The sequence below is a fragment of the Rhopalosiphum maidis genome, chromosome 2, assembly GCF_003676215.2.
Source record: "Rhopalosiphum maidis isolate BTI-1 chromosome 2, ASM367621v3, whole genome shotgun sequence".
Lineage (NCBI taxonomy): Eukaryota > Metazoa > Arthropoda > Insecta > Hemiptera > Aphididae > Rhopalosiphum > Rhopalosiphum maidis.
The window spans coordinates 92,216,800-92,244,509 of NC_040878.1; the positions used below are offsets into that span (position 1 = coordinate 92,216,800).

Sequence of the window (27,710 nt, forward strand, 5' to 3'; positions counted from 1 at the left end):
TTAACAGCCTAATTGTCATTCAAAAATTGAAACAATCCATGGTAAAAAACATATAATGATTTTGGCTAAAAGAAAACTACTGCAAGGCGAAGAACTTACATATGACTATAAATTCATTAGAAGATGACAAAATACGTGCCATTGTCTTTCAAGAAAATGTCGTAAATATCTAAATTAACATTAGTTTTTTTAGTCTTCTGTGCCCTTTAAAATTATTTGCCATTAAATATATATATTTATTTGAAGTACCTTATAGATCTAATTATATATTATGTTAAACGAACTTTTAGGCTATTTTTAAAATTTATTATTTTTTTCTATTTATAACTGTTTAATTTTGTTACCTTTAATGATAGATGAATATTTTTGTACTATAAATTAATTTTAATTTTTACTGATTATTTGATGAATTTGTGTAATTAATTTATACAATAATTGTACTTTCATATTAATGAAATATCTACATCACAATTTTTCATCACCTGTAATTATTATAATCACATACAATTGAAAACATGCAAGTTAAGCTAAGAGTCAAGAAAATAAATATACCTAGAAATATCTCATTTACAATACAACAAAATAGCTCATATAATGATTATTTAATTATTAATACAATTAACAAGTAATTAATAATAATTGTTATTCTAACAATAATTTTTATATTATGAATTTATTTTCTTGTATTTAAATGTTATAAAATTAATTATGTAAATTTATGTTATAAATGTATGTCATGTTATTTTAATGTATGTATTTTAAAACTACCTCATAATTTTATTTTTATACAAAATTGAAAATTAATCTAAGAAAAATTATTTTTTACCTCTACCATCACTTTTAAGTAGTATTTACATGTGATAATAAAGTTATAAATCAAATTTATGACACTCTTGACTTATTTTAATTTCAGCTTATAAATAACATCTAAGAGATCATTTTAATCTGATATGAATTAAAATTATTATTGAAGTTTATAAGTTAATGTTTTTTTTAAATATTTATTTTTAGTTGTCCATATTAAAGAATTGTTTAGTTAACAGTTTAATATATTCAAGTACTTATATTTAGTATATGAGGTCATTCTAATTTGTTGAACTGGTATCAGTGTGGAAAAACAGTACGAATGGAGTAGAATAAAGGTCCCCTATGATACCCCAACACAACTCACCAGATACCAAGTTTAAAGTTATTACGTTAAATATGATATAATTTTAAGGTTTTTAGGTTATTTGTCCTACAGGTGATCATTTTATTATTTTTTATTTTTAGTTCCCCAAACTAAATAGCATTCTTACTTAAATAGTAATATTATATATGCATCTAGATTCAAGGTATTTAATAGGTATTAAGTTAAATAATAACTTATGCATAAAGGGTCGCTCTTACAGGGATTAGTAAATTAAGTCCCAATGACCTTATCTCGGTAAATTGGGTCCCGGAAAAAAACTACAAATTAAAATATATGTGGTTTTTTTAAAATATGTTATAAATAAATAATATATGGTAATGGTATAAATAATTAAAATTTGAATTGTGGAAAAAAATGTTTGCACTTATAAATATCATGTTTTAGATAAATACTTAAATGATAATTATTTAAAAGTTAAAGGTAATAAGTTTTTAAAGTTTAGTTCACTATCTAGTTCTATGTAGAAATCTGTGATACTATCATGTCGCCTATGACAAACTGGTTACTGGTGATATGAAACATGTTCTGTACTATAATCAATGCTGGTAATTTATAATTCACTGACGTGTTCCCGTTGCCCGACAACGACAGAAAGGCCGTATGCCCCTGCAGATAATAATAAACACAGATGATAACCGTCCTCAGTCCGCGTTGATAACGCCAATCGAGACCGTTGTTGTTCTGTGGACTGTTTGGATACGATCCTAATTTTCGAATACATCGGCAAGTGACATTATTCAATTATTGTTTAGTGCTGTGAAACGAAGAACGCTGAAAAACAAAGACAACTGACAAGACGCTCCGGACAATGATCGACAACGGATGTGTTGCAACGTCTCACCGGTTGTCGAATATAAAAGCTCCTCAATCACCAAATTCTTGCTGGCTCACCAGTGAGTAGTGGTTAGCGGTGGTGTGTCTTTCTAACCGATAGCCATCAGCTCCAAAGAGATGTCGCCCCGCAGCACCAACTGCTTGTTCATGTTGGTGGTCAACGTTTGTCTGTACATGAGCGTTGTATGTTTCTTTCATCATCCAGTTCAATCGTCAATAGCCGCATCGACAATAGTTGGCTCAATGAGGTGAGTGGTGTGTCATACACCAACTCGGTATTATTTAAACTAATACTAGTCCCTCCCATTGCAAGCTACTGATGAAAACTAAAACATCCTCATTAAGCTACACTATCTCATTAAACACTATCTTAAATGAGGGCCTCTGTTTTTTTTTTAAGTTTTGAAATTGTATTTTAATTTTAAATTATTAGCTATACCTAAGTTATATTAGTTCATTTATTTTAAATTACCTATTCTTGTTTCATTAACTTTGGCCTATAGTGTTATAAAATAAATATAATAAGTAGGTCACATTTAAATTTAATTTGTATTGCATTGAATTCTGGCATAACACACCGTTGAATTAAAACAGTAGACAGTATTTGTGTTGTCTACTTTTCAAACAATAATCCAACATTGACAATTTTCTATGATTAAAATCTACTAAGTCATTTAAAATGCTCGAAATGTGCCCTAGTTGTCATATGCATACATATTGGAGAAAGTTAATTTATGTAAAATGAAATTATTAAATTTAGGGACTCATTTATTAACCATCCATTATAATATTTATAAATGACTTGCGTGAAATATATTTAAGCAGTAGCAGCCATATTTGATAATTTTTATGAAGAAACATAGTTATAGTTATAGAGACATACTTATTAAAATACATTTTGAAAGATTTAGCTTGTAATTACATCAAACCAAAATATAAAGTTACTAAATGAAAATAACCTAGCTTGCTCTAGTTACTGAAGCATACTATCATATTTTGCATATTAAAGTTTAAATTGCTCATGTGTTGTTTTTTAACATGGATTATTTATTTTCTTCTTGATAATATTTTTTTTTATTAATTATTTGATATTTTAATATGTTAGATCTAATAAATGCATTTTTTATAGTTTATATATGAAAAAAAGAATAGTGACTCCTATTTATAAGTTACAAAAGGTTACCGAATAGAACATATCTTACTCATTAATAATTTCTTGCTATTATCTTTTTAATACTTATTTATATGTAATATTTATAAATATTTATAATCAATGTATATAGCAATAATCTTTAGAATTATTAAAAATTTACATTAATTTATGTGCAAGTGTAACAATTATAAAATATTACCTAATTTAAATTTAAATATTTAAATTTTAGTTTAATGCACAAATGATTGATAACCATAGTGTGTATTTATTGGTTTTGATGTTTGTATTTGTTTATAATTTATTAAATATTATCATAGCTATTTATAAATTGTTACAAAGTATATATAGTATAAGTAATTATGTATATGCATAGGTACACATTCAAATTTAGAAAATGCATAATGATAATGTATGTCATTTTTTTTTATTATATTAAAATAAAATATGATGCATACCATAAAATTAAATACGAATTATTAAAATTTTGATAGTTAGATGACGAATTTCTGGTAAGAATACTAAATTTCAAATGACCAGATTACATCAGTAGAGTAGATAAAGATCTTAATAACATGTTAAAAATGGTTCACACCCATATTTGTTTCTAAGTCCTGAGGGAGATAACTCTCAAAAAACAATTACAGCTATTATATGGCAGTTTCTCTCAAGGGACACTGTTAAACTGCACTACCGATTAGATAATAGTCATTCTAGACTACTACAGTGGTATATGCAGGATTTTCAATGGGGGGGGGCTTGAAATAAATAATTACTTATCACAGACATTGGCCTTGAAAAATAAAATAGTTGCTTTTTATTCTAACTTAAATTAAGCAATAAAATAAACAAAAAAATACACGAAAAAAAATAAAAAATATATTTGTGTAAAGCTAAATATAAATGAAGTATCGGAATTTCGGCTAGCTTAATAATGTTTGGATTGTTGGTAACATCAGTTTAGTTGTAATCACAGATTATAGATACCTACCTATGGACTATGATCGTAATCACAGACTAAGATATATTTAAGTAATATAATATCTTAGTTCGTGGTTATAATAAATGAATAAATAAATTTGAAATACTATATTAAACTGTGGGTAGATTTAAAAAAAAAATAATAATACGGGCTATGAGGGGGATTTAGCCTGTTAGCTCTTCCCACGCACCCCACTGATAACTGTTATGTTATATGTCAATATGTGTAATAATTAGTTAGTTGTACTTATTATTATTGGAATTTGTTTTCAACTCATCATAGTATAAAAAATGTATTTTTATAAATACATATCACATTATTTTCTTAAGCTATACTATTGTATTAGGTAGTACTTGAAAATAATATTAATATACAAATCAATTTTCAAACAATCTATGTTAATATTATCCCGGAAAAAGATGCATCAATTTTACAAATTTAATCTTACAATAGATACAAATAAAATATCATTTTAGTATTGTCATAGTATTTTCAACATACCTTTTGGTATTTTTTTCCCCAATTTTTGAACAGATGACACCATGGGAATTGCTTTCACTTCCACGGCGCATCCTTTTGTATTTATTATATTCCAACACAACCTTTCTTTTTTCTTTTTTATTCAAAATACAAATTACTTTAAATAATATTAATATTATATGAGTCACTAACCTCATTTTGAGTTTGACATTTTCTTGTTGTTGGTGTTTAATATAGATACAGTTGGGATAAGTTATATAATAATACTAATACTATTGTTCATTATAATATTTAATATTTCATCGTCAGAAAAAGTACTTAACAAATATAATATATATTATATTGATTTACTTACATTTTTAAAGTTAAGGTACAGTCAAATTATACATTGTATATATCATTGAAACAATACACTGCGAAAAGTGTTTTCATGTAATTGTAATGTGTAAATATATTAATCTTATGAGCAAATTCTTAAAAATACACAGAAAACATTTTTTTTTAACATAATATCAATAATATAATGTACACTTAAATACAAGCGCTGTTATTATTATTTACTGAATTTTTAAGTACCATATATTACAGTTTTCTATCATTTTTTTTGAGTATTTTTACTTTTAATCCCCTCAAATCTAAAGTACCAACAACCCTCCTCAAAATTTAAAGTTGACATTCAACATACAAAAAAACTATTGTAAAACAACATTTTTTTCCAAATCTAAATATAAAGTGAACAGAAAAAAACAAATTAATTATTATCTAATAAGTAATTAATATATAAATTAAACATCAATTATTATTTATCAATAAATAATTTTATACGTATATAACTATTTTTTAACAAAAAAAGTATTTAGGTATTACATGCATTTTCATCAATTACCTATTAGGAATAAAAAAGAGTTTAAAAACAAAAACTTATTGGGCTCAGATTACACATCACATTTAAATACATGACAAATGACTAATAGTTACATAATTTAGTTATATATTATAATCAGTAAGACAACAACATAACACAACATTTGTAATTTTTTAGATTGAAGCCCATACATTTATTGAGGCATTTATAAGTCTAAAAAATTTAATTAAATATGATATTTAATTTGTTTCTTTTCTAGTTTTTCTACTCAAATTATTATTACTTTTAAACATAACAAGTATTATGTGATCAACTTGATTATTAGTGTATGTATATATAGGTCATGTATTTATTATGAGTATGAAAAATAAAACAAAATTGTAGGTAATTATTTTTGTAAAAACTAATTTAAAAATTTAAATTTTCCTTTAATTCCTTTAATTAAATTTATGATTATACACAATACACATTATGTAATTATACAAGTACTTGTTTTAGATTCTGAGCGGAGCAATGAATTTATTAATTTTACAATGATGTATTTTTTTGTGCGTGTATGCATACACCTCTACATGATAAATACGTCATGGGTAGTTTTGGATATAGCAAATAGGATCCAGTATTTTTCTTAATAACCTAGGTTCTAGAACACCAAAAGAAATTTAGAAAAAACGTGAACTTTTACGCTGTGTATCTAACCCAAAAACGGCAAAAACTAATAATCTTAGATAATTGAAATTTTCATAAAATGCGAGTATGATTGTTTTCTATACACACTAAGTTTCAAAATATTTTGACTCTTTTTAATTTATTAGTAGACATTTAACATTTTAAGAGTTATAAAGTTTTAGAACTATTTTTTCAATTATTATCGATAAAAAAAATTTCGTTTGGTCAAAAACCTTGAAACTTTAATACAAGATCTTATATATAAGTTGTTTTTACAGCTAAATAAAAATATTTAAAATCTATATGTACAATTAATTTTTATCAGCAGTTTTAAGCTTACATTTTAAAAAAAATTTGTTAAAATTACGAAAATTTGCAAATTGTTTTGCTGTTAAGAATTTGATCTAAAATCGTCAACATTTGTTTATACTGTAGTTAAAATATCTAACAAATATACGATTAAAGTTGTTTTGTATTTTTATTCTAAGTTTAAAATTTGACCTTAATTTCATATTATATTAATGATGAATAACGATGTTCTATATTTTGTTGTTTAAAATTTATCCGAGGGGACTTAAAACTTATCACCTACGGAATACAGCTTTGGAGAAATCCAAAAAATTTAATATTCAAATATTTCAATCCTTTCAATCAATTTGCCTTATTTTCCTTCTCACTAATGCCCCCGGGTACATCCGTGATCTCACTATTCACTCAGACCTCAATATTCAAAATATCCATACATATATCTTTCCATTATTATAAACTATTTCCTCAAAATACGTATGTTTTGCATTTTTCTATACGCGATGACGTTTTTTTTAACTTACACCATAAACGTTCACACTGTTTTATGGTTAGGTGGAATTAACTCATTACCAGTCATTAGTTATAATAACAATAATATAATATGGTATAAACTATAAATAAATATTATTAAAAATATTTATAAATGCATTGCAACTGTCAAATTTAAATTAACTTACCGCAATACTAATTGTAAAATATATTAATTTAATTTTAATTGCAATATCAAAAATCATATCGTAAAATCAAAAATATTCATTGTAATAAAGACTGTTATACTTTCTCCGCTCAGAATAATGTTTCATTCCTATAAAGTGATTTATCATTAAATTCTAAATCTAATACATATATTGCAGTGACTCACTCGACACCTAATGTACAGCAGAGTTGTTTCTACTTCACCTTTTTTTAATTACAATTTACAAACATAGCATAGCAAGTATTATGTCTTTAAAATAAATACATAATATATGCTTGTCGCGTACCTGCAGTAATTGTCAAATGTCAATTAATAAAGAAAAAACCAAAGTAAAGTTGTTTCAATATATCATTTTTTAACTTAAATGTTTTAGTAGTTAGAATGTTTCTATTTTTTACATATTTTTTTGAACGACAAAATATTCCTTAGGCCTTAAAAAGTAGTGAAAACAATTTTCAAATAACTTTAAAACTACAGATGCCCAATACCAATTATAAGTACAATAAGAGGGCACTACAATTTAACTCGTTACACATTCTATATAATATTGTATTCGATGCTCGATTTTTATGACCTTACGGTTAATTACAAATTTCAATTATTGATGTTTATACATACGTCATGAAAGTATGTTTTACGTTCTTACCTAAATAATATTATAATTTATAACAGTAGTATGCTATGCGCACATATAGGAAAAGTTTTCACACCACTTGTTTTAACCAGTGGCGGTTTTGGGAGTGAGGCGGCGCCTCACCTAAAATGTTGTGGTAAATAATACTCAAAATGTGAACTTCTTGGTTCACTAATAGCACATATTTCGCTAATAATTTTTAACGTATTTATGACTTTATTTGAGAAAAAATGCTTCTTCGTTTCATTTTAATTTTAATTATTATTTATTATTTTATTATACCTATCATTCCGTGTATATTATCAAAAGTATCGATAAACCGATAAGGAATGCACGAAATAATTAGTACGTAAACGAACGCCGGTATTTCAGCGTATTTCCAATGATGTCAGAGAGGCACCGTTTTACGTCGCCTCTGATTTTGTACTTGTGTACACAAATTACACACACATGCGTATATACGCGAATGCACGCTACCTGTTAGTAAGTAGAATTACGCATGCGCAATAATCATAGTGAAGCACGTTTTCATCGCCTCTACGTACTGAAAATAGATTTACTATTATAGTCAGCCCGCAACCACGGCTATGGACAATGCGACACGTTCAACAAAAAAATAAACAATCAATTGTTATTGTTGTAATACATATGTCTATGCCACTATATATAATTAAAATTATATTATATAATTATTTTCATATTTTTAAATTCCATTCGTACTGTTTAATTTTTGTTATGATAGGGGGAGGGGGTACATAATTCGCCTCACTAAAAAAATACAACTAAAACCGCCACTGGTTTTAACGAAGGTCATATGAGAGTAAAAGACTCACGGTCTTACAAAGTATTTTAAATGTTTGTGGTTTATCAAATGTGGACTATGTTTTTTTATGATATTTAATATTTTTGCATAAAATACAGTTTTCCGTAACATCCCGTATATATTTACCGCCGATTTTTTTTACGTTACCACACGTTCACACAAAGTGATTTTTTTATCGAACATTACTCATTCATAGATTTAATCAATGACTCATAATTTAAAAATCTACTAATGTTTTTGAAAATATTTTTTTTTACTTAATTCCAGTTAAAATAAAATAACATTTTTTAATTTTTTACATTTTAATACATTACAATTACATATTCTAAAGCAAACTATTTTAACGAAATAACTTTTAATCATAAATTACTCATCCTTATTTAGATTTTTATACATCGAAATACTCCAAAAATATTCTGCTTTAAAATTAAATAATTTTTTTTAGTTATATTAAAAATGTACCTATGCTGCCATTCAAAAACTTAAAAAAAACTTTATATTATAACGATAAAATATATATATTTTTTAATAGTTTTTTATTCCTATTAGAAATTATATAAATAATGTTTTTCAAAAAAAAAAAAAAAAATAATAGGTTTTGAAATAATAAGGGTTTGGTATGTACGATATTTATATCATATTCATGATAGTGTTGTTTTTTAAATTAATTTTTGAACACTTATTCTTTGGAGACCACTATTAATACATACATGTATATACAATTTATAGTATAGGAGTAGAATTAGATATATTTAATCGATCATTTTTTAACTATATAGAAATTATAATAATAGTTCATGTTTCATATACATAGCTGGATAAGCATAAATAATTTAATCAGGATTGAAAAAATATCGTTTTTTATATTACAATCTTAAACATATATTAGATATGTGATTGAAATTACTACTTATTTTACTGAAATAGCGAAATTCGATATACTTCTTTAGATAGTTTTCCCCTTTTTACAATTATTATAAAAACGTTTAAGCAACAATAGCAAATGAATGTCATATCTTTTAAAATATTCCCTGTATACTGTATAGTAATATAAATTATAATATATTATATTCCTTTAGAAAGGTATCTGTATTTTTCTCTTACAATTAAAATGTTATTTATACGTTACTTTTATCGTCACCCTAACTAGTTGTTGATATGCATTGTTTGCATAATATTGTATTAAATATTAGTTAGCAGGTAGTATGCACACTGCACAGTCACAAAGTGACACAAAGTTTGACAACTGTTTTTTTCTGTAATGACACTTAACAATCGTACAAATATATATTTATATATATATATTATTTACATATACGCAATTATTATAATTATTATTAATCTTTGTACAATTTTTTGTATCTGTATTGTATAATATAATGTATTAAACAATATAGGAAATAGAAATATTACATAATTAATGTCTGTAAAGTATATAATAATTATAGTATTGCGCATATTGTATAATTAATAAACATTAATTTATTTTAAATACATACTTCCCGTTGGTTAAATAATAATGAATGTTATTTTTCTTTTTACTTTTACAGTTAAAAGGGAATATTGATGAGACAAACAGCACAGTAGAAATCGTTGATAAATTTAATAATTATCAAATATACCCCCGTATTATCAGTATTGTCTCAAAGGATTATTTTAAATTTTTTAAGGTATGAATTTGATAATGTTTATTCGTGACCTTAGCTTATAGTACTTACATATTTTTCGCGATTAGGTAAATCTACGAAGAACTTGTCCATTTTGGTCAGATGACAGCAAATGTGCTATGAGATATTGTCAAGTTGAATCCTGCCAGTTGGTAAAAAATAATTATGATTTGAACTACTCGTGTATAATTGTGTTTAACAAGTAAATTTATTGATCTTGTATTTTATGGTTTTTCTTGTAGGACGATTTACCCATAGGTCTGAAAGGTAGTCGTCATAATTTGGTAGATGAAGATATGTCAATTAAGGTGAGTGTTTTGTAAACATCATTAATTGTTAAACTTAAGTTAATTTGTGTTTTAATAAAAATATATACATTAATATTTTTAAATGTATTATATTGCTATTTTCCTAGTGTAGCTGCTGTTTCTGTCCTTCAACTTGGTCTCAATTTCACGATCATTATAACCGAATATATCGTGTAATCCATTCCATGTATTCCTTCAATTTAAAACACTCGATCCATGACTTTGTGTGTTTTACTTTTTGTATTTTAAAAATAATAATGAAACAATATTTGTCTGCATAGTATATGGAAGGGCCGCAACAACAAGAGTGTGAAGAAGCAATGCAAGACGAATTAGGTTACATTAACACAACTATAAGGTTAGTTTCACATAATATACTACTAAAAATATAAGTTTTAAGTGTTTAGGTAGGTACTTATATTTATAAATTAATATATTATATTATAGGATTGAACTGAAGTAACGCTATGTCTGAATTGTTAAACTGGTGCCGGAATTTGTATCATGTTGCGTTTTCCAATAATGTATCAGCATTATGTTGTAGAGACATGCTAGTTGAAATAAATTGAATACAATTTGTTAATTAAGAAAATTTTATGAGAACTAATTATACTAAATTTGAGAAAATCTCATGATTTCTAGTTATATTATATAATATTATACAATTTAAGAGATATTATATAATTATTTAAAATTTTGAAAATCCATAATCCCCTCTCTCAATCAATATTACGTAATTAAAACTTGGGGTAGCATTGTCATGGCATTGTCTTTAGTATATAAACATTATACATGAATAATAGAAGAAAAAAATGCTCCGATATACAATTTTAAGAGAAATTTTTGTGAGAAAATTGAATCTATATTCTATACAGTAAGTACTTATAGAAAGTTAAAATAAAATAGTAATAAACTAATAGACTGTCTTTGCTGAAAATCATTTTTCTTATAATAAAAAAAAAAATGACATTGCGTATACTAAAATTCATAATATACGTAAAAATGTTAAATCCCTAAGAATAATGTTTTTCATACGTCATACCCGCATGACGTGTTATCTCTGTCTTACTAACTATTACATCATAGCAAATTTGCGTTCAACAGAACACATTTTGTGATGTTAGCTTTAATATTAGAGTAAATTTACCTATGATCAAATTTAAAGGTATGAATATTATCTAGGAAATTTCATATGATAAACATATTTGATATTTTAATTTAAAGTAAGTTATAGGCTTATAGCTATGTAAGATATTACAACTTTAAAATATTCATAACTCACTTTAAAATGATAATATCTATAAAAGTATATAACATTTCCTAGATAATATTCTTACCTTTAAATTTGATTGTAGGTAAATTTTCTCTAATATATAGCTAATATCACAAAATTAATTCTGCTGAATGATGTACCTACGATAACCTATGTAAGACAGAGACTATACATGTGGATATAACGTCCTCTTAAAAACAAAATAATTAATATTGTTATTCGTCATTAAAGTCCGTAATTTGATTTAGATTTTAACTTAAAATGTATATGAAAATAAATTTTACTTGTATAGTTGTATATTTGTTAGATTTTTGATTTCAGTAGATACTGATGATAAATCTTGTATTAAATTTTCAAAACTAAGATAGTAAGATATAAAAAGAAAAGTTTTTATAAATTTCTAACTACAAAAAAAATAGAAATTTTTGGCCATTTAAAAAAATGTCAAAATTTTAACTTCGTTATTTATAAAAAAAATTGTGCCCATATGTATTTTTAATATTTTTTTTTTTTAGTTATAAGATCAAGTTATGTGGAATCTTATATTGCACACTCAAGAATTTTGACCCAACTTAATTTATTAATGATATGTATAGAAAAAAATTAAAAACAAAATAATCAAAAATGTCTTATGTTCCAAAATAGCTCCAAAAAATTTAAAATATTTTAAAAGTTATACCTTATATAGAAAATTATTATATAAACATTTTGTAAAAATTTCAATTATCTACGGGAAATAGTTATTATATGTATGGATATTTATTATCTTTTTTTTTCAATCTGGAGATTAGTTAAATGTTTGATAATTATTGATGTTTCTCTCCACTTATCTCTGTCACTTATAATCCTCTTCATCTCCCAGTATATTCCTATTCCGTTATCATTTATCACCTGTTTCATAAATAGTGTTCTGGGCTATCCTCTTCCAGGTTTTCCTTTGATGTTTCTCTATTATTATGGTCATCCAAGGACTATTCCTTATGACGTGTCCAATCCATGCTTTCCTCCTCAGTCTTAGAGTATTCCATATTGATTTTGGGTATTCATTCTTCTGAAAACCTCAGTATTTTTTTGACGGACTCTGTATATCCGTATGGCTTTTCCCATCGCTTGTGATTTTGCTCCCCAGATATGTGAAGCTTTGAACTGTCTCCAGAAATATTCCATCTAGTGTTATATTTGCATAAATCGGCTGTTTGCTACATATAAGGATCTTGGTTTTCCGCTGATTTATTTTCATGTAGTGTCTTTTAAGCGTGTCGTTCATTTTTTCGAGCATGCTAACTAACATAACTGTCTTCTTCACTTTCTTCGCTATATTGTCCACAAAACACAGCATTTGCACAAGTATTCGACCTATCTTTTCTCCTCCAGTGTTTTCTTTTCTTACTTCTTTTATATATAGATTAAATAAGGTAGGTGATAAATTGCACCCTTGTCTTGTTAATTTTAACTTCTACCTGGTTGTTACCTTTCTCAGCTTTTATAGCTGCGATTTTATTAATGTACATATTATGTATAATTTTACTATACAAATTTTAAAGTTAAATGGTCATAAAAAGTTTGACTTTCTGGCAGAAATTAAATTTTAAATATAGGTCATAAAAAATATAAAGAACTTTGAACTACGTTTTCAATACTTAAGTATAAACAAAAATTGTTTTATAAATTTTAAATACAAAATAATTTGTTTTTAACGATATATCTATGTATAATTTTTTAGAAACATGAGTTTGAGAGAAAACATGACCACCTAGGGATTCTCCTGTCCTTTGTAGGCGTCCCTGGACACAAAAAAGGTTAAACCCATGTTAAAAATTCTAATGGAATAAATTACAAATTATAAATTGCTCTTCATCCTCTTTCACTGCTGCTAATGTATGTGTTGTATATTTTTGTGAAATTACTTTTAGTAAATATATTGTATTAAATAATCTATTGGCTATTACTTACCATATAAATTTATATTGGTTTTACCACCTTTTCAAGGAGATTCAACTATAAATACAAAAGGGACAATTCCACTCATAAGTATGAAATTATAAGAATATAATATATAAACTAAAACTGTTAATATATAATATTATAGAATCAAAATAAACATTCAACTAATTAATAATAAAAATAATATAATATAATAACCTTTAATTTAATTAAACAAAGTATATAGATTTAAAATTGTTTATTCAAATGCTTTCTATTCTATATCCATTATTTGGCATTATTTATAAAAATATTACTATTATTTTTTGATAATTCTTATCTTGTAATAATCTTGTTAAAAGAGTATTTTTAACTAGCAAACATCTTCTATATTTAATTTTATTAGTAATTAATTAATATATTTATTTTTGTTTTATGTGTTAATCTTATTAACTTCCTAATCAAATGTGAATTATTGACTGAATTATTTAGTAATATTTGACTTGTCGCATAATTCAAGGGTATCTATAATTAATCAATTTTTTTTTGGGGGGGGGTTCTTTCCCAGTTAATTAATAATAATAATAATAATAATAAATATAATTCAATTTACAAATATACAATGTGTAGACGTGTAGTTGTGATATTGCAACATGTTATTCATATTATTTAAAAATTAGAATGTGTTTGAACATATTTGCATATCTAATAATTAATTAGTAATTACTATTATTCAATTGTTTATGTGTTATTTGAACTGAAAAAATTCATGTTATACAGTATATACAGAAGGTACTCTATTTGTTATTTTTTGGAATTTTTAAATTTATCAATGACGATTGCCATTGGCTGCTTGAATGCCTAAAGTATTCTATTATATGTATATTGTCATATGCTTAATTAATAGACGATTATAGAAATTCTAAGTACTTATGTCTTATAGTATAAACACTATTTAAATCTATTGACATATTAATTTAAATGCATTGGACTTTTCCCAATACAGTGCTTCAGCTATGGAGGATTTTGCTCTCTGGCAAGCCCATGACGATATACAAGACATGTACTGTACGCTGCCTGACGATGATGGTGAAGCTGAGTATGTTGACCTATCTCTAAACCCTGAACGATACACTGGATACAAAGGGCCTTCTGCTAATCGCGTTTGGAATACAATTTACATGGAAAACTGTTTCAGGTAAGTGTTCTTGATTAACTTTGGTGCAACAAAACTTAATGTTATTTTTTTTTAGGCCAAAAAATTTATTTGAAGTCTACATTATATCAGCAAAATTAACTGGTAATCACAAAATTATTTGTAATCTGTTTTAATTTAAATTTCATATAAGGAATTCATTGCAGGAATGTGTTTAGAGAAACGAGCATTTTATCGAGCTATTTCTGGTCTTCATACAAGTATTAATATTCATCTTAGTGCTCAATATCTATTATCAGGTATATACCTACATAAATATAAATATTTATTTATTTGTAATATTATTCAGTATTCTTCTTCTGTTGGTATTTAGTACTTTCTCATAGTTTTTTTTGCCGTAATGATCTACCTCCATTTTACTTTACATCTTCATTCTTGAACCTATTTTCTTGAGATCTTCTATTTTATCCATTCTAGGTCTTCCACGAGGTCTTTTTTGTAGGTTCCCATTTCAGCACCCCTACAAGTGTCTCATAATTTTTAAACATGGCATGACAAAACCATTTAATTGTTGTTTAATAAAACGTTCACCATTTTTAAGTTATCTACAAAATCAATTTCCTATTGTTACATCTATTGCTTTTTTTGCTTTCCTCTAACTACTTTTTCCAAGTTAGGTTAAAAATATTAAAGATAGTACAACCCTTTGTTTCAAACCAGCGTCAAATAGATAAAGTATCAGCTTACAGAGTCTTAACATTTTTAATGCTTTATTACAACTTCAGTTAATGTACATTTTAAAAATTATATTATATTATTTTATTTTCTACTAATACTTGTACTAATTCATCATGAACAAATCAAATTATTACCAAACACTAAATAACCACCTCTTATTTTGAGTGGCTAACAAGATTTTCTTAATCTTCAAACCGGTTTCTATTTCTTCAGATATTGTGTTCTCTGTGTGCATTATGGTTAAACCTATTAATTTCTTTGGTATCCATCCATGATATTTTAAAGATTATCTCAATGCACACTCATACATTTTTTTGAAGTCAACAAACTGCTGCCAAATGTATTGGCTGTATTTATACTTTTTCTTTATTATTTTCCCATTTACTGACCATTGTTCTATCCTAGACCTCTCTTCTTAAAAATCACGTTGGTATTTTTCTAGATTTTTTTCGAGTATTTTTATTATTTGAGTTTAAAAATGAAATACCTCTGTAAATTTTACAAACTGTTTTATCTCCTTTTTTATGAAGTGTTTTAATTATCACTTCATTCTAACTCAATGTCACATGTTTATCCTTCCAAATCTTCTTAAATAGTCTGAAAATGATACAATGTAATTGCTTGAGAACTTGAATCCATGTTTGGTAAGTTTCTATGGTAAGTTGTCTAATCCAGATTCCTTTCAGTTCTTTGGAGAATTGTACTTCCTTAGTTTTAAAAAATTGGGTTTTATGGAACTTTTGCATTTATTTAATTCTTTAAGTGTTCTCTTCACCTACCTACTGGCTTTTAGCTCTATTACCACAATTTTTTCCCTTTCTTGTCATTAATAGATTTCAAAATTGGATTAAAAGATTTTTTTGTTGTATAGTTTCAAAGAAACTTCTTATCATTTGAATATTATTATTGAAATTGTAATACTTTTATATAAAATATTAAAATACATTTAATATTACCACTATTAATAGATAAAGGATCAACATTCTTGAATCCATGTGGAACTGGCTTCTGGGGTCCAAATGCTGAAGAATTTGAACGTAAGTTTGGTCCAAAATACACTAAAGGTGAAGGTACACAATGGCTAAGAAATTTGTATTTCTTGTATCTTGTTGAACTGAGAGCATTACAAAAAGCTGCACCTTTACTTGAGCAAGTAGAGTACTATACAGGAAACGATAAAGAAGATGAAACCACTCGACTTGCTGTCCATAATTTCTTAGGAATTATCAAGTTAGATATTTTCATTAGTTATTTTTATCTTGTTTAGTTTTTAAATTTAGCTGGTGTTTTTTTTTTCTAGAAAATTCCCACAACAATTTAATGAGCATACCATGTTTTTGGGTGGACAACAAGCACAAAAATTAAAAGAAGAGTTTCGTCTTCATTTTCGTAATGTTTCAACCATTATGGATTGTGTTGGGTGTGATAAATGCAGACTATGGGGAAAACTGCAAATACAAGGATTAGGAACAGCGCTGAAAATATTATTTTCAAACAAAGCGAGGACAAATGGATATAATGAATTATCTACCACTGTCAACAAGCATACATTGCAATTAGAACGTAGTGAAATTGTTGCTCTTTTTAATGCATTTGGAAGGTGAGAAACATTATCTTAAATATTCCCATGTTGTATATTGTGCATCAGGTGCGAATCTAAGGGACATTAGCCCCCCTCCTTCCCTCAGCCATACCAGTGAATTTTTGGATGTCTGCTTTTGACAGCCAATAAAATATAATACACACATGGTATAGCGCCCTCCCTCGTAAATATATTCTGGATCCTCGCCTGTTGTACATAATAATATTATATATTATAATATAGAATATTCACCTTTATAAATTATATCCTGAATTTGGATGTTGTAGATATTTTCTTTATTTTTTATATAAGTCCAATATGAAGCTATTAAATGGTATTTTTATTTCTAAATTATTTTTTGGAGTTAATACATTAATATTTAAAACATTAAACTGTATTTGTAAATTGATTTATGCCTGCATAATGGATCAAATTCATGTTTTACTTATTAGTTTTATATAGATAAAAATCATTTATAGTAGATTAATAGACTACTAATAGTAGTAGATAAACAATCTAAAAGTATTCAGTGGTTTTATATCAACTGCTCTGTTATGTCACGTGCATTTTTCATTATTATATAATTTGAAATTATTTTAATATTATTTGTTTTAAAAATACTGTAATTTAAGATCTTAGTGATCTAGTTAAAAATTTGGAGATATTTCTTTTCGCTTGTGGCAATTCAGTGTATATAATGTATATCTATTATGTTTTTTTGGTTTTTTTAAATCCGTACTAAGTTGTATAAAGTGAAAACATTGAAATCTAGTAATTACATTCATTATTTATTAATAATTATAATATTTTTTTTTAGGTTATCAACAAGTATATATGAAATAGAAAAATTTCGGAAACTCTTGAGGTAAACAAGTTGAAATTGTACAAGAAAAACATCACAACTCAATTTGATTTACTACAGAATAATACATTGTTATCACTACATTCCTTCCTCACTTCTCTTTTATAAGTTTTAAATAACTGTAAGTACGTAATCTGTTAATAATTTTATATTAAACCATCAAGTAGATAAACATTTAACTGAATTTACAGATAAAAAGTCTCTTGGTGCATTTTATTTATTTTAAATGTGTTCTTTTTCTGGATAACTAAGTTGAAATACTGTCAGTCATAAAAAAATATCTTTTTTAAAAGCTCTCTACGTAGGAACGCATAAAATGTTCTATTAATTAATTAAAGAATACTAATGTTGGTTTTACAAACACTGTTTAGTTAAATTTTTCTATAGTCTAGTTTTTTTAGAGTATTTGCTTTTTTTTCATATATCTGTTTTTTGTTTTATATCTAAAATGGTAAATTTATGTCTATACAATTGTTGTTATTTATATTTTGTACCTGGTTTTTATGTTATTTTATTTATTGTGTTTCTTTAATCTCAAACTTTAATTTACAAGTTACATCAACTATAGTATACGCATGCACAAATTATTTTTATATGTATAGTAATGGTGCGAGGTCGTGTGTAATTTTTAAGATAGAACATAACATTATGATGTTTTTCATTCTAAAAATAATTTTTAAAACTACTGAGAGCTCAAAATGAGGCTTTTACATAATTAACATATTTATATTTGACAAAATAGAATATGGTTTATGTAAAAATATAGTGGCTTCTGTGATATGGTATGGAAGGTCTGAACAAATTACTCATAATAATGTATTATGTTTAGTCTAAATTTGTGTAGAATTTGTGTGTTATTAATTTATGTATGTATGTATGTGTTATGTATCTATGTATGTATTTATTTATTTATTTATTGTATTTAATATTTTATACAATTAAATCTATTATCCATGTAATAATATATCAGATGGCTAACTGATACCTACTGTTATAAATCCTGTTAATTATTAAATATTACTATTGTTTTAATAAAATACTCAAATCTATAAGCAAAGAAAAAACTATTTTTAATTTAATGAAGTGTGAAATTATCTATTCTACATAGTTTAATGTTAATTATTGTGTTCCTGTATGAATTGCATTTCTAATATTTGAACAAATGCATGCAAATAACTGATGGTCTGCCATGTATTATGCTGTTCCATACTTTAATCCAAAGAATAAACAATAGACAAAAGTATCAAGAATTTGTTTTAGAACCCATTCTAAAATATTTTTTATAATTTTTAAATATTTTAATTTTTCTTATTGTAGATATAGTTAATATGTCAAGTGGTGGTCGATAATATGTCTAATTGAATAATATTTCGATAGTTGTAGTTTTAATCTGGCAGTAAATAATCTCCTTTTAATACATTTTAACATTCTCAGAAACAAAGTGGTCCCCAAAATATGAGTTTCCTTAGTACAGTAAATCTTTCACCAGTTTTGTATGTATTTGAACAGGCCTTGTTAATTTCGTGTTATATAATTTTATTAGGAGCTATGGTTACCAAGTATTGAAGCATTTGATATGACTACAACTTTTAGAAAAAGAATGTACAACAACATTGAACATTTATTGATTTTTATCATTATAATTTAATTCTAAATGGCAACATTTATAAATAATTATAACATTAATTTTTTAAAGACCAAACTTTCCTCAATCGAGTCAATCGAATGTTTTTTCTAAAAAAAATATTATGTAAACTGTGATTATTATACTTGTGCGTTGGTTAATATTCGTACATAATAAGGTAGATTAAAAATAATGTATTATGATCTCTCATTCTAATAGTCATGTAATCTTGGAAATACTTTCAACCAATCGAGAACAATTTGGTTTTAAAAAACGTTATATTAAGTTTTATTTTTAAATATTTACGAGGTTTAACATTTAGATTAAAATAGATAATAATAACAAAGAACATAAATGTCTTAAGAGGACGTCGTACCTGCCATGTGTTGTCTCCGTCTTATTCACGTATGGCATAGTAAATGTTCGTTCACTAGTTTCAATAGTGTGCTTTTAGTTTTGATATTAGAGTAAATTGATCTATTATCAAACTTTTAGGTAAAAACATCCGTGTTCTCTCGTAGGTTTTTTACGATATTTTAATTCTTAAGTGAATTATGAGTATTTTCAAATACTTATTATTTTTCATACTACTTGGTGAACGAAAATTTACCATGTACGTGCAGAGCCGTGTCTAACGGGGGGCAAAGGCGTCATAATTTTCATATCTTTAAGAACAGCGTACCATTGTAACAAACTACCAATAACCTATTATTGGGAAAACGGGCAAATGATATTATAATTTTTTTTTTTTATTAAGAAAATATTTACAATCTGTATAATACGATAAGTAAATTTTAAATTTTATATGTATAACTGTACAAGACATGGAGGCGTGATAGAAGGGGGCAACCATTGACACTTCTTAAATTATATTATAATTATTAAATATTAATTTGAGGTTTAAAAATATATCATTATTCAATATTCTTATTTGTTATTCAGCATGTGTCGAAAACATAGACGCGTAGTATTGTTTTTCACTTAAATACAAAAATTAATATACTTTTAATGTTTAATTTTCTAACGAAAAATTGACAACACACACAAAAAATTTACATCAGGTTATATTTATACACAAAAAATAGCTTAAACAAATATACTTTATGAGGAAAGGCAATTGATCCCAACCTGTCTTCCCTTTAATACGACCCCAACTCAGGCGCGGTTCCAGAGTAATTATTAGGGGGGGCATTTATATATAATAGGGGTGGCCAACATGACTATGTACGCGAGTCACATAATATATTAATGCAATTGTATCAAGAGCCAAATTATCTAATCCAGCGGTTCTTAACTTTTTATAGAACACGGACCCCCGATGAAAGATTTTTAGAAATCATGGACCCCCTACCAATTTTTTGTTGAATACCTTTTTTTTACAAAACATCGAATGTTATCATAACTAAAATTATAATAATTATTTTATGTAAAGAAGACATAAAAAAACATACACATTTATAATTATTTTTATTAAACTTAATTTTTCATAAAACTGTAATATAAATTATTTCATTTTTAATATTCTTAAAGCTGCCGTGGATCCCCAACATGAGTATCGCGGACCCCCAGGGGGCCGCGGACCACAGGTTAAGAACCGCTGATCTAATCTATACTTTTATACCACAAAATTAATAAAGATAGCTAACATCCGATAAACATCTCAAATAACGAAATATGAAATTATAAAATAATAATAAAATATTTTTTTTTTTATAAATGTATATAAAAAAAATTAAAATTTTGGTTTTTGTAAATAAGACCGCGAGCCGCATACGTCGATGAAGAGAGCCGTAATTTGATCACCCCTGATATATATTGTACAATAATTATATTATTATATTATAATTATTACCATCGATTATATATACGATATATATCATATATGTATTATTTTAATTTTATTATAAACATAATCAATGCTATTACTATAAATATTTCTTTAAATTTTAAAGGAATTAACTTACAAATAAAAATTAATAAAAAAAACCTAGGTAAGTGCATTAAAAAGAAAACTCTTTATTTAAGAACAATTAGTAAAAACTATTGAATATTAATAAACCAACAATAATTATAAAGCAAAATCTAATTTTCTTTTTGTTTATGAAAAATATTCGACATATTTCGTTAAATTTGTATTTATTGATTCAAAATATTCAATGTTTGTTTGAAGAAATTTTCATTGTAAATGTTATCTCTACAACTATCTCTGCATTATTAATTATTATTACAATTTACAATATGTGTTAGTGTGTGAAAAAAATTGACTAAAATACATCTATTATTTATAAAATGGTGTGGCTCTCACACTTAATCACTAATTATTCAAAGAGACACAGACGTAAATAATAATGAAAAAATTGGTTTGCGCGGCAATACAACGCGAGTCGAGAACTCAATAATTTTACTAAATTATAATTTATAATATGTATTCAAACATCAAATTTCAAACAACAAGATATATTTAATTTTAAATCGCACCATTTTATTAAGCACATATTTAAGATTATGAAAAAAAAATTCTGATACTTCGGCATCCGTAGCGTCGTCAGTCGGCACAATTGGAAATTACAGAATTATAAATAAAACTATCTGCTAAACAATGTATTTATTACTATTTAATGTAAATAAAAACTAAATATAAGATCCTAAACTATAAAAAAATTAAATTTTTTTCATCGTTTGACATATTAATAAAGTAAATTGATTTTTTTTTTCGTGATTTGGGGGGGGGCATCGCTCCCATGCCTCCCCTTGTATCCGCGCCTGCCCCAACTAAAACTATTTACTAAAAGCTATATTGTTTATGCAGTGGCGCAACCAAGCGAGGTGTTTTGGGTGTCTGGACACCCCCCTTGAACCATAACTTTTGTCCATTGTGTACTAACAAATTTGGACATTAATTGGGGAACTACTGTATACGCTACTGGTGAAAAAATCCTGATTATGCTACTGTGCTTATGTAAATCTGCAGGAGTAAGAGTAAACGACAATTTAGCGTGAATCCGTGATAATCCGATTTAATGATTTTATTTGCACCTTCGTTACTTAAGTTATATTATAGTTTAAACCATAAATTGCAGATTATCTTGTACCTACCTAATAGAGTAAGTGAATAACATATAGTTGAAAAATTATAATGGCTACTGAAGTGATTTGTATTATGAAAAAGATACTTATGAAAAATTAAAATCAACTGTGCCATAACGAAAGTACCTCTATTTTGGCAAAAAAGTTCACTGAGGTAGCGTGGCCGAGCGGTCTAAGGCGCTGGTTTTAGGCACCAGTCTCTCTGAGGCGTGGGTTCGAATCCCACCGCTGCCAAAGAAATCAAATTTTATTTGCAAATTATATATATATTTTGCTAAATACTAATTTTTGTTATTCTTATTTATCCGCTTCAAGATGTAACTATGACACACAAAAAAAAAAAAATAATCTAAAGCCGTAAAAATCTAAAATATAATAAACAATGTTACATAATGAAAGGTATACTTTTCAGTTTCTTATGCGTCATAGAAATTAAAAAAATAACTGCAACATTTCCCTAGTATTGTCCAAAATGTCCACGGAGAAGCTCTAGGTATGAAAAATATATTTTTTTAATTTAGGTAAAATGGTAAATATTGTAAGTAGAAAAGACAATTTGGAGCAATCCTAATTAAGCAGCCTACCTTCGATTTTTTTTCAAAATGTGTGTGTAATGTGTAGTATTGTTTTCTAAATAATGTAAAATATTTGGATGATTTCGTTTGAAAGTTATCTATAAAAACCTTCAAAAAGCATAGGTTTTAAAAAACGTATGTTTTTTAAAAATTATGTATAGTTTTTAATGCTTAATCGATTGGTAAGATCAAAAATAACCAATCATACTTATTTTTACAGTTTTTACATGGAATCTTGGAAAATTACATTTTCAATTTATATGTTTGTTTATATATACATTTAATTTATGGTTTTTATATACACTATAGACTCTATAGTATAAAGTATAGAGCAGGGGATAGGGGTTCCAATTAATATTTTTGAAGGGCAACATTAGGGATCTAAAAATTTTTCACGGGCCATCAAAATTCTAAGTACATATTTACATTACTTAAAAATCAATAATATTTAACAAAAATAATAATTTACAATAATAACACTTATAATGTTGTCGTAATATGTGCTATTTATTATTTGTCTGCGGGCCGGATACAATGTGTTCTCGGGCCCCCATTTGGTGACCCATGGTATAGAGTTTAGGAAAAATATTATTATTATAAATACATATTATATATGTGTCCGATAATATGCTTAGATAAATATGAACTTTGTGCACTGCATGACGCAACTGCGAGTCTGCGACAACGGCCGATTGGATAAAGCTATCACTGAATACCTGCTGGCTGCTATACAGTAACAACAGTACAACACGCTACATCATTTTAGCGATGGTACGTACTTACAACTTAACATGATATCATAATATATTTGAATGTATATAACGTGATATAATCTATAGCCGAGCATAAACATCACAATATTATTTACTATATATAATATATATATATATATCTAAACGTATACACTCATATAGCTGCGGTATTATACATTCGTATATCCATGTATTAGGTACGTGTAAAATATAAATAACAATTAATATTACAATTTATAATAATATTGGGTACAACACGAACATCGTTGATTAATTATTCGTTTATATTTTTTTCTAGCGTCGCAGTCATCATGCAGTGTTCAAAAACTATTATGTGGTGTTTCGTTTTTATAGTTGTTCTGTTCGTTCTAACATTTGTGATTTGTTTAAAATATTCCGACCATATTGAATTCTCCATTTAACCCTTTTTAATGTTGAAAACGTGTATAAATTTGACGAAAAAACCAAAATATTTTTCTCGGCTGAACGTACCAACGCGTCATGTATAATTGATATTATAACTGCGTCCAGTATAATTACAATTAAATATAATTATACTAAACTATTTCTAAAATATTTACCCATCAAATATCGCAAACGGATTGATGATGGAATTTCATTTTAAGAATAGCATATTCTTGCATGATCACGGACAATGGTAATAAATTATATTTAATTTATTACAATACGACTAATAAGAATATAGTAATTTATAGGTGTATATATATATATGTATGTATATGTATTATATTATTTATATTCTGTATAACATATAAACACGTATAACTATAATAATTAATATGGCGTATTATTTAAGTAATTAAGTTAAAAATAATTGAAAACTATCAAAACTATATAAAAATAATTATAAATTTATACTTCACCAAATCGTAGTGTAGTTTATTACACTATTTCCGATAAGGTACATCTTCGATTGATGGCCGGCCGTATACATTATATTGTATACATCATACATGTACCATTATCGTACATGGTGTACGATGTAACTATACGTACTACCCATACAATTTGTGAGCATATTAGCTGTAAAATAACATTTTGGAAATCAATATTGTACTTACACTGCTGTTACAGTGAATGACACAGGATAAAATGTTGGATTATCTTTACAGTTTTAAGATTCATTACATATTAATTTTCTCACAAACACATTGATTTAAAATATACGTCTAATATTTTTTTATATTGACCTCGTCATCTGAATGATTTGCATGGTAAAATAATGAACATTAAATGTTAAATTAAAGACCTCTATATTGAGATAGGTACCATCTATATTTCATGTGTTCACTCTTAACTTATAAAAGTCATAAAAGGAACCGATTTATGGACATTATTTCATAACGGGTGATAATAACATTAAAAACCTAAACTCGATACGTGTGTGTACTGTGTAGTGTGTATGTAACGAAATTCACAATTTGAATTGTACCGTTAAAAAATAATGTATCTATCTAAAACACCTACTATAACTATTAATATATTCAGAGGACGCTACACCTGCATGTGTTGTCTTTGTCTTACAAATGTAAGACATATTACCTAGCAAAAACTGTTTTGCGCGATGCGCGGGATAGAACCACTTGGAATGTAGTGATATTTAAGACTCCAAATTTATATACAAATATACAATATAAATGAGAACATTGTTTGTGAAATATCGTTTTTATTATTGATTTATCACTTATATGAAAAAGGTTCTTATTGTTTTAAAATCCATTATTTTTGTGTTTTTCTAATTTCACAGCCAAAGTTCTCCTTTTTATGTGGACATTTGATGACAACTTCGGTTCTTAATTATGACTGTAGTCTTCTCGGTTCTTTCTCGCGCAAAACCATTGACGTGAGCCATGAGTGGAGACAACATATGTTCTCTTAAAGCTGGACTGGTTATAACATAACTGAACAAGGCCGTAATTGAAAAAAAATTTCGGGGGGAAAGGGTCTGAAATTTTTTTAAATATAAATGCTGAATATTTTAGTCAATAAACTATACTCAACACTAAAATATTTCTACTTTAAAAAATTTAAGGGGGGTCCAGACCCCTTGGACCTCCCCTCAAATACGGTCTTGTTACTGCCTCAGATTTTCGATTTTGTAATATTTGAAAATGTATTTTCACATATACCTACGTGTGTAGTGTGTTACATTTTGTGATTGTATTTGTATACATATATATAATATATATACAAATATAATTACATTATGTAAATAAAAATAATGTTATTTGTTGATGTAGAAAAAAAACTATGTTATCCAGTCAGTATAACATTATACATCACCATTGCACGATGGTCATCACCTGCGACCGAATTGAAAATCTGCAAGAACCGATGCCGTATTTATAATATATTACGACATTATATAAACCATGAAAAGAATATAATTATCTTAGTTTGTGATACAAATATAGTATAACTAATATAATATAATATGACTTTGATAGACAATAGACATTCATATATGGTATCGTCGATGACGGGATGGGATCGAAGGTGATGTACCTAGCAGCTATAAACTTGTGGAGCAACGTGGTCCGACTGGTCCGTGGATCCGTATCCAACATTTATGCATCGCCAAATTTGATCACGATATAGCTAGACGATTAGCCGAACAACCATCAATAATGTACCTAGTGTATAATATACGATCATAATTACAATCAGTAACAGATATATGAGAATTTAAGCCTCTATTATTTTAATAAATGCCTTAAATACCTATACATAATATTAATTTATATTTTATATTAACCTATTCTCTTTTAACATTAAAATATACTTTTACCTATTTCAGATAATATGAATAAATTATTTAATATTTTCGATTGATCTTAAACAAACTCGGAGGTATTCAACTTTTAATATATTATTATGCACAATATCATTGATGTAGATAAACCGAACAATTTTAGCAATTATTATTTTTTACTGTCTAAATACTCTAAACTATAATATTTACATATTTTAATGTTTATAAATACATTTTTATTTCATATTAAATTTGTTATTTTGTTACATTCTTTAAAATATATAATTATACATAGATTATTATATTGATGAGTTATTGATATCACACTAGTACTAGTATTATATATATTATTCTGTGTTATAGTATTATAATATAACATATGTTACAAACGTACGACATAGCAAATTTTTGTTCAACAGAAACGATTTTATATTCTAATGAAACCTATTAATAAAATACATATTGTAGTTGTTAAAATGTTAACAGAGTCTGTCCACCGTGCTTCTCAGCCAGGGCCGGCTCAAGGTATAGGCGAGCTAGGCACCTGCCTAAAGCGGCACTTTAGCTAGGGCAGCATTTTCAAAATTAACTCATACGTTTTTTTTTATTTCTATTGGTATCATAGAAAAATGTTTTAAAAAATTCATCCGTGAAAATCAACTTGCCTATAAAATAAAATAATATTGTTTAAAGTTATTACCGTAACGCGTTACGCTGTGTCTAATGTAAATCCAAATTGCAGCCAATGTGAACAA

At 26.3% G+C, this 27,710-nt stretch overlaps 1 protein-coding gene, 1 long non-coding RNA gene and 1 other non-coding gene across 4 annotated transcripts; all 3 read left to right on the top strand.

Moving 5' to 3' along the window:
- The first annotated feature begins 2,143 nt into the window (after window positions 1–2,143).
- Window positions 2,144–19,142, top strand: LOC113551449 (ero1-like protein). The gene is given in 12 exon segments (XM_026953698.1): window positions 2,144–2,219; window positions 2,222–2,274; window positions 10,186–10,305; window positions 10,371–10,454; window positions 10,545–10,610; window positions 10,892–10,968; window positions 14,813–15,004; window positions 15,060–15,106; window positions 15,169–15,261; window positions 16,669–16,930; window positions 17,001–17,300; window positions 18,100–19,142. Coding segments are annotated over 12 exon segments (1,422 nt in total). The 3' UTR covers window positions 18,152–19,142.
- A 3,866-nt stretch (window positions 19,143–23,008) lies between these two features.
- Window positions 23,009–23,089, top strand: Trnal-uag. The gene has a single exon. It is a non-coding gene; the product is annotated as a tRNA-Leu (tRNA).
- Window positions 23,090–24,214: 1,125 nt separating this feature from the next.
- On the top strand, window positions 24,215–27,107 carry LOC113553635. 2 transcript variants are annotated; one of them, XR_003405203.1, is made up of 4 exons: window positions 24,215–24,379; window positions 24,481–24,840; window positions 26,444–26,832; window positions 27,001–27,107. It is a non-coding gene; the product is annotated as an uncharacterized LOC113553635 (long non-coding RNA). The 2 variants fall into 2 exon arrangements; XR_003405202.1 differs by lacking the exon at window positions 27,001–27,107 and having other exon boundaries at window positions 26,444–26,994.
- Window positions 27,108–27,710: the final 603 nt, after the last annotated feature.